This window comes from Brachypodium distachyon, chromosome 2 (genome assembly GCF_000005505.3).
Source record: "Brachypodium distachyon strain Bd21 chromosome 2, Brachypodium_distachyon_v3.0, whole genome shotgun sequence".
Classification (NCBI taxonomy): Eukaryota; Viridiplantae; Streptophyta; class Magnoliopsida; order Poales; family Poaceae; genus Brachypodium; species Brachypodium distachyon.
Window position 1 is genome coordinate 51548138 of NC_016132.3, and position 9273 is coordinate 51557410.

At 50.5% G+C, this 9273-nt stretch overlaps 1 protein-coding gene and 1 long non-coding RNA gene across 2 annotated transcripts; one reads left to right on the forward strand and one right to left on the reverse strand.

Moving 5' to 3' along the window:
* Nucleotides 1-1268: 1268 nt before the first annotated feature.
* Nucleotides 1269-2468, reverse strand: LOC112271148. Its single transcript, XR_002964073.1, has 2 exons — nt 1623-2468; nt 1269-1529 (listed from the first exon to the last, which is right to left on the reverse strand). It is a non-coding gene; the product is annotated as an uncharacterized LOC112271148 (long non-coding RNA).
* Nucleotides 2469-4986: 2518 nt separating this feature from the next.
* Nucleotides 4987-5855, forward strand: LOC100827269 (ethylene-responsive transcription factor 12). The gene has a single exon (XM_003567152.4). The coding sequence runs from the start codon at nt 5183-5185 to the stop codon at nt 5705-5707; it is 525 nt and encodes a 174-aa protein (XP_003567200.2). The 5' UTR covers nt 4987-5182; the 3' UTR covers nt 5708-5855.
* The last annotated feature ends 3418 nt before the right edge of the window (nt 5856-9273 follow it).

The following is a 9273-nucleotide window of genomic DNA, read 5'->3' on the forward strand; positions in this document are numbered from 1 at the left end:
TTTAGTGCTACTCATTTATTGACGCCGCGGCGTTTCCAGTCCATCTGGCTGAGTATTTTGTTGCCGTCTCTGCGACACGAGAGCTAATGGTTTGATAAATTACACATCTCATTCAGCAAGGTCACTTTGAAAGTGCAAACAGATAACGTATGCTCCTGGTACTAGTAATTGCTTTCACCTGTCACCTCCAGATTTAGGCAGCCTGCCGGAGCTGGAACTCGAGATTACGTACACGTAATTCGGCATGTAGCTATTCCTCGCGGTGCCGTCAAATTACTCCTACAATTTTCAAACACGTACTCTCGGAGTAGATCTACGGGAAGGGCGGAGCAGAGCGGGCACGGGAGACAAGTGTGGATGAGAGATCGCGTTGAGCGGTGGGGTGGATGCCGATGGGCCTCTCGCAGCGTCCATGCGTAGGCGCACTGGAATCGCGACCGCGATGCTCTACTCGTGGCTTTGAGAATAACGTGTGCGTGTGGTCGACGTCTGTACGACGCGTGTGCGCGGCTGCTGGCCCTCTGCTGCCGCCCGCCGGATCTTCTGCCCGAGACTTGCCGTGTGCCCCCCCTGCTTTTAGGGCGTGGGCTTTGGACCGCGACGCTCGATCTGCGCGCGCCGCTCGTTCTGATTGGTTGGATCGGGAGCCGCGTGTTTGGGGTTGCGCATAGGGGGATAGGCGCGAGGACCGGGCGTGGTCTCGGCCGACAGGTGTGGGCCATAAACAGCGGAAGGGCGGGTATCAGGAGGCAGTGATTTGCGCGGCGGCAGCTTCTCCTCGCGCTCTGTGGGGCCCGCCGCGTGCCCCGCCTTCGGAAGGTTGCCGCTTTCCTCCTTGCAGCCGTATCGCTTTCTTCGGCGCACCTAATTCCCAGTGCGGCGGCCGCAACGTGTACACAACGATATTTACTCCGCCGCTCAGCTGTTCAGGCCTTCTCTGGATCGTATTTATTCTCTTTCAATTGGACTAATAAATTACTACTCAGGATAGATATTTTTTTTCAAACCTCAAAGGTACTCAAGCATGAGATGTAACCTTACATTTTTTTCTGTTTTAGGATGTTCGGTTTGCAGGATTTTCATAGGATTGAGAATTTCATAAAAACTTCATTGTAGATGCATTCGTTTTGTATAAAAGTGGTAAAATGATTTTTTAGAAATACTATTGGTTTCTTATGTTTTTGGAGAAAATGAACATTAGGCACAACTTTTTTTTTCCACAAGAACGAGAGTATATTTCAAGAAAAACAGTTCTTGAGGCACGCTTATCAAAGAACCATATTTTTCGATAATTTTTTCATAGAACTACACTTATTCAGACTAATCTTTTTTGTTTGCCCAAAACTGATTGTTGAGCTTGTTTGACACTTTTCCTTACAGGTGGGACCTACTGTCAGGTCCATCCATTTATGCATTTATGCATTTAGCCCCTTCATATTTGCCTTCATTCATTTTTTCTACCTTCATCCTTCGCCGCCGGCTCAATGTGTCGAACAGCTCGAGAGCGAACTCCTTCGATTCTGTCATCCCTGCACAGTTGCACATGCTTCTCGCCAATCTTAGAACTAAAATTTGAAAAGCAAAATAAAATGGAACAGGGCAGTGTGGCGGATAGCACGTACCTATGTATTCCGCGATATCGGAGCGGGAGAGGTAGCCGTCGCGGGCGAGGCAATCAAAATTGGCCTGGAGTTCCCTCCAGGCGTTGTTGGCCTTGTTGCTGCTGTTGAACCGGAGGCCGCGGAACACCGTGCGGGCCCGCGCGGGCGGCGAGCGCGGACTCGATGCCGGACGACGGCGGCGGATGCCCTTGCCCTTCCTCGCGGCTGTGGCTGCGGCCGAGCCGCTCGGTCAGCTCCTGCGAAAAGTGCCGCGCGCGGGCCATGGCCTCGGCCTTGAGCTCCTGCAAGAACTGCAGCAGCCGGTGCGATGAGGTCCGGCGCATCGACGGCGACGGCGATCGCGACGACGACGACGATGCGCTGCTGTCCGCGAGCTCGCCCCGCGGCGGCGGCAGCCTCAAGGTCCCGGAGCCTTAAAACAACCATCTCATTATGAATCAAGCATTGCTTGGATGATTAGTGAAGTCCGTTGTTATACCGTGCAAACTAGGATTAAATTCTAGATTTGACATCGTGGTGTCAGATTGATGCAACCATTCTTTTAGTTGGATGTGACGGTTTCGTGAGCGCTTTTACGATACTTCAGAATAAATATGAGCCATTCAATGCACGTTGTTGCGGTGACTTCTCGTAAACATACGCTCGTTGTTGCGGTGACTTCTCGTAAACATATGTGAGTGAGTTAACGTGATTGTGTATTTTTTTTCCCACACATGTGTTGATTTTGTATTTTGATGAAGATCCGCGGTCCGATATGAGTAGACGAAAAAGAGGGAGATACAAACAATGACTTTACAGTAGTGGAGATGAGATGTACTACTATTAGATTTTGTAAATACAATTATTTAATCAAGAACTATATTCATACGTGACTTTGAAAATATGAAAGCACAACTATTAGTATGCTCTTTGATGACTAACTTTGGCCCGTCTAACCTTAAACATTGTGACTCAAGAAAATCGATCGTCATCACAACAAGGTTGCAGATTTACTAGCAAATTCGTCTAGGGATATCCGGGTGTCTGATGTGTTGCTCAATCAGCCCCATCCGTGTACCGTAGCAAATTTAGCTACTGATTGTAACCCTGTTCTTTGAGTAATAAAGCTCCCTTTTCCCCGGAAAAAAAAAGAAAATATGGTGGGGAAAATAGCCACCACAAGCTAAGTAAGAGTTGGTAACAAAATGACCATATTTAAAACACTGTGAACCTAGAGCGTCTGATCTGGCGATATCAATTTTGTTTCATGTAAATTATATTTAACATATTCTTTTTTGCCAATTGATATCTCGAAATGGACTCCCCTGGGAAAAAAGAAGAAGACACGTATCTCTACGACGTAATCCTATACTAGGATTACTGGTGCTGGGCCAATGGAGAGACAACGAGGATGGGTTAGGGCAAAAATAATAGTGGGCTATAAGCTGCCTAGAAGAATTAAAATATTGTTTTGATGCTTAGTTGGAGGAAAGAGAAAAGAAATGCGCTGTTAACTAGTAGCCAGTTGGAACACATGCTCCTAGACACCTTGTGAGACTGTAATGTGAGTCTGCTATTAATAAAATAGTGTTTCTTATAACAACATATTATACATGGTTAGTTATTATACTACTTAAAGATGACATGACTGATTAGCGAGAGCAACAGACTATAACGGTTAATCTTAATCTTGCTATTATTAGTCGACCGACGGAAGCCCATCCATACGAGGCTCTCGAGGCCGTCCGTGCGCCCACGGACGGTCCAAAAAACAGTCCGCCGCGCGGCGTCTGCCAGTTTCCCACCACGTGCGGCGCGGCCCGACCTGCTCCCATCGCTGCGACACGGCATCTCTGCTCCGGTCTTCGTCATGGGACCCACCTGGCCCTGACTTCGCGTTCTGCAACCAGGCCTACGCCGTTCCTCCCGTCCCATCCGGCGTTTGCGGGACACTACGCGTCCAGACTTGACGAAATGCGCCACTGGTACTGGATCAGATTCGGAGCCGCGGACACGGTGCGTGACAGATCTGCGGGCACGGAGGCGCCGCGCGCCACTGCTGAAAACGGTAGGATGGCTATATTGGTGCGGGGACGAGAGGGCGTGCTGGGCAACGGGAGAGAGCCAGGGACAGTAAAAATACGCTAAAGTTAACACGTGGCGTCGTGGCTCTTCAGTAAAAGTTAAGCCGTACGTGAAGGGCATATCGCCTCATGTTAGCATGTGCGTACGTCAAGGGCGTCATCAGATAAGACAGGTCGGCTTCAAACACACTCCCGTCATACGAGCACACATTTGCAACCTCCGTCCGTGCAAACATGAAGCATTTGAACATTTGAATTACTCGCATAAAGACAGGCGCAGCGGATGGAGTGTCAACGTACTCCACCTATATAGAGGACCCTCGGTCGGATAAGAAAGAAATAAAGTGTCATTCAATACGGCGCCTGACTCCAAAGAACCCTCCTGACGGGCCATTTCCTATGCTGCCCGTTTCCAATAACCTCCTGTGCCCGCCAGGTCACCATAAATTCCCTCTTCTACCCTGATGTCACCGGCTGGTAGCACACGGCCAAGTGCTCGTCCAGCGACAGCGAGCGGAGAAGCAGAACCGATGGTAAAGTCGAAGCGAGACCCACACCCACCCAAAACCGTACCCCCATACCACCCACAGCATTCCATCCCCGTGGACGGTGGACCCCACACCCTTCCCTACCGCCGATGCGCCACACGCGTCCCATTCCGTCCCCCGCCCGTGCTGTCCCCCACCCGACGACACGCCTCCTCGCACGTGAACCTGGGCGCAATCGCCCGTCGACACGTCGCTTCGTTTTTTCGCTGCGTATCCATCCTCCCTCCCAGTCCATGCTTATTTGGCTGGCACGTAGGGACCAGACCGGGTGGGCCTACGACTCATTGTTGTAGCTCTCGTGTGGTGACGTCGTACCACTTGTCCCTTGCCTTTATTCCTCGCGGCGGATGAAACGCCAAAGGCGGGCAGTCCCGGGGAGAAGCAGAACAACGGGATGGCGCGCAGGCATGCAAGATTCACTGACACGCAGGTCCAGACGATCGTGACCCCACGAGACATGGGGGAAGCATGCGGCGCCGCTCGGACGCATGCATGCACATATCTGCTGTGCAGTGCATGGGTGAGATCGTCAAAGACCGGAAAAAGAGAGTGGGCGGCGTGGTTGTATTAGGTAGGCATGTCGTCACGCGGGCAGGGAGACTGGGAGAGAGAGTTCACATGAGAAGATGGACCGCGCCGCGCAGCGACCAACAACAGAGCAGGACGGTAGGACCCGCGACACGTCAAGTCATGCGGCGGCTGTGCCGTGCTCCCCCAAAGGCCCAAAGCCACACCATCCCCCATTCAAAGTTCAAACCCAACCCAACCCAAAGTACCCAAATACTACAAGAACGGCTTTACTATACCACACTGACCGTCGCTAGCAAAAATATCCCAGTCTACGTAGCTGCCTCCCCCGGCTTCTTGAGACACGACAGAACACCACCACATCTGCCTTGTCTCGCTAGCTGCACGCAGCAAACTCCACGTTTCGTTTCTTCTTCATCTGATGGATCCGATGCTGCGGGGAGTGGCAAGCCTCGGTGGCGGCGGCGGGGGCGGGGCGATGACAGGAGAAGGCGAGGAGGCGCACTACAGGGGAGTGCGGAAGCGGCCGTGGGGGCGGTACGCCGCGGAGATCCGCGACCCCTGGAAGAAGACGCGCGTGTGGCTGGGCACCTTCGACACCCCCGTCGAGGCAGCCCTCGCCTACGACCGCGCCGCGCGCACCCTCCGCGGCGCCAAGGCCAAGACCAACTTCCCCGACCACCAACTCCAGGTCCCGCACCGCCGCCTGCCGCCCCTGCAACAGCATCAGCGCACTGTCCCGTTCGGCGGCATCGACCTCAGCTTTCCTTCGCCATGGCACTTTGTCTACTTCTCGCCGCTGGCTGCGCCTCTGCCCCAAGCAGCGTCCACGCCGGCTGTCTCTGCTCCGCCCTCGACGACGCTCCAGCTCGGCATCATGGGCTCCAGGCCCGGCAGCCTCCCGTTCGATCTCAACGAGCCGCCGTCGCTGCTGTTCGGGTCGTGACCGATGTCCGATGCGATCGTGGTATTGTAGTTTCTGTGACCGAGAGACGTGCCGACGGCTGAGCTTGAGGCACTGCTCTGGCAAGCTGTGTTGGCTGTATATACCTGTTTCTGGAAAATTCGGCATTTCATCTTGGCCTTTTCACGTTTGTTTTTCGTTCATGCGCTTCTCTTTTTCCGGCGCCCGTCGGTGGTGCTTGGGTGGTGTCTCTTTTTTTACCGGAGTAGAAATGCAGTGTTTAGGGAGCGGTTACCGGTGACTGCGGCGAGCATATTGTTGGCTTGCATTGGTGGAGTACTCGATAGCCGCCCGCGTGCCGACGACTCGCCGCAGGTGCGGCCGTGCACAGGCCGCACAGGCGTCTCTGTACTTTTTGATCAGGTGCTCGCTTCGCTTGCACATGTGCTCTTTCGCGGATATTGTGCATGTGCCGATCGATCTATACCGTTAATTCCTTGGTTGCACATGGGGATGGAAAGCAGTCGCGCTGCCCCAGCTATAGCCAACGTAGGGGGTGGACCGGCCGGGGAAGCCATAGACTGGCTATCCCAAGAGATTCTGCACTAACTTGCGAACCGCACGCTCAAAACTTCGTCAAAACGAAAAGACTCGACGCTCCTGGTTGAACATGCCTGAGTAAACCAAGTAATCCCTCCATTCCAGTTTAGAGGATTTATCTCTAAAATCACTATAACCAAAGAATGCATAATGCATAATAAAGTGTTGGACTAGTGTTATTTTTATGCATCTCCTACTTTCCATTGGTTTCGTTCTCAAAACCTAAAACAAGATGCATCAATTGTTTTGAGATGAAATTTGATGGGAGGAGAGAATAGGCTCGTATAATGAAATTATAAAGGGTTGTTTCGGCACAGTTTAATTTCTCGGTCGACCAGCCCAAGCAGCTTTTGTTACCTGCATCCTCCAGCGAGCAAATCTCTGGATTTGTTGATAGGTAGTAGCCTCGAGCTAGCTAGCAAAGCAACAGACTTTTCTTGCATGCAGTGACACGGCAGGTTAATCATCTTAAAAATGGTCTTTTGAATTTAGTACTTCCGTTGCAAGACCAATTAATGCTTCAGAAATGGCTAATTTTTTTAAATAATACAATTTTTTAATCATTTTTAAAAATAATATGCGTTTTCTAAAAAATTCAAAAATAATATGGCCTCGGCCTCGCCCAGGCCGAATGGGCCCAGTCGGCCTGGCCGAAGCCGACTGGAGGCAGGCTGCGCAGAGCGTGGGTCCCGCAAGAGGTAGTCGGCCTGGCCCAGGCCGACTGGATCAGTTGGTTTCAGCCAGGCCGACTGGATGCAGTTGGTTTCGCCGAAACCGATTGGAACTAGTTAGGCTAATCAGTTTCGCCAAAGCTAGTTGGTTGCAAGATCAATGCATACATGGCCGAAGCTCAATTTTTGTCTCGAATCCTTGCGGTTTTTTGAACTAAAAGACTTGACAACTTGGATAAATTAACATACATCGATAATGTGCTGGACAATTTTTGTGTCGATTCCTTGCGTGTTTTTTTGAACTAAAAGACTTAACAACTTTGCTAAATTAACATACATCGATAATGTGCTGCATTCAGAACTAAGGCACAACTAAATTAACATACGTCGATAATACCACAATTGGATAGAATTAAAGATAGCAAATACAATTGAAACACAGTACAAGCACTACTGAGTCCACTTAGGCCATTTTCCAGTCGTATCGCCATGTTCTTCTGCAGCCTTTGCCACGGCGGCCCTTTCTCTTTGCCTCTCCCTTTCTGCCTCACGAGCATCCTTGCGCCTTCGTTCCTCCTCTTGCATGCGAAGCGCTTTCTCCCTGTTTTTCCTCAGTGCTTCATCAAAGTAACGATGTTGTTCCTCCCTATGCTCTTTGAGCTCTCTCTCTCTTGCTCCTCTTTCGCCTGGGCTGCAGCTTTTGCCGCACGCCCCTCCGCGTGGAAACGCTGCCATGCACTTCGTGACCTTGTGTTAATCTCTTCCACCGCCCAATCTGGCATCTCCGTGTCAATCCAACGATACCACATGCATAGGGGCGGAGGAGACTACAAAATAGCCTAATGTTACAAATAAATCGAATATGACACACACAACATGCTTAAGCACACCTATATGTGCTTACCGGAGGCTTGTCGTACGGCGAAACCGGGACAGGTGGATCATGCTCATAGTTCGCACACATAAAAAACTTCATGCCTAACTTATCTGAAAAATCTGTCACCTCCTTCACCTTGCATAGATTGCCGCACCAACACCTGAGATGTTCCACCCCCGAAGGCAACATCGCTTCTTTCATCTTCCTCGGCCTCTCGCCCTGGTCGGAGTAAGGCAAACTCATTGGGGGACACTGGACTATTGGACAAAACAGTAGTGGGAAGGATGCTTGGATGACTACCGGAGATGAGATACTTATGGGCTCTCAAACTCATTCTCCCGCCACCGTTTCCCGCCTGGTTTTCCCACCAGCGTTTCCCGCCACCGTTACCCGCCTCCTTTTCCCGCCAGCGTTTCCCGCCTCGTTTTCCTGCCAGCGTGTTTCCCGCCTCGTTTTCCTGCCATAGTTTTCCCGCCACCGTTTCCCGCCTAGTTCTCCTGCCACCGTTTCCCGCCTATTTGTATCTTCTGTAACTATAAAAGACCGTCCATGGTATTGAAGTGTAGTCTCACCATTTCGTCTGGGAAGATGTCGTCCGGCTTCCTAGATGATCGTAGATTTTGGTTAGGTATGTCCCGGAGGCTATTGTGGATAGCCGGTGATTTCAAGGTAGACAATAGGATAGTTCCATGGGACGAACTCATTAGTAGTGACACCCTACTATCTAAGCTGGGCCACCAATTAAGAAGGTGCAGATTCCCATTAAGGACTTCTGTAGAGATACGGCAAGAACTGCTAAGGTTGCACGAAAGGTGGAGGAAGCACAGTCAAGGTAAGAGTGAGTCATACCTACAATGAGCTAGAAAACATCCATTTTTATGGGTTGAAGAATAGGAATCATATGAAGATATCTTCATGCCAAGCAAAACGGGTAAGAGTTCTTCATCGTCCAAGGGGAAGAGTACTGCACCGTCGAAGGGAAAGAGCACATCATCGTCCAAGGGGAAGAGTACATCATCGTCCGATGAAGATATCTTCATGCCAAGCAAAACAGGTAAGAGTTATTCATCGTCCAAGGGGAAGAGTATTGCACCGGCTAAGGGAAAGAGCACATCATCGTCTAAGGGCAAAAGCACTTCATCTTCGTAGCGCTAGAGTTAGATTATCTTATTTTAAGTTGTCGGTCTTAATTTCAGTCTTTCTATTGCATATGTATTTCAGTCCTACCGTTTTTTATTTGCGAATGTAACTTGAATAAGAATGCGACAAATAGTAACATGTCTCTCTCATACATAGGTAGAAATATGTCTCATACATAGATAGAAATATGTCTCATACATAGGTACAAATAAGTCTCATACATAGGTCCTACATGCAAATATCAGGCATTGCGACTGGGACGGCGTTTCGGGGGTGCCTGTGGCGTGGTCCAGCCATACTTATGAAGTGGCACAACGTTG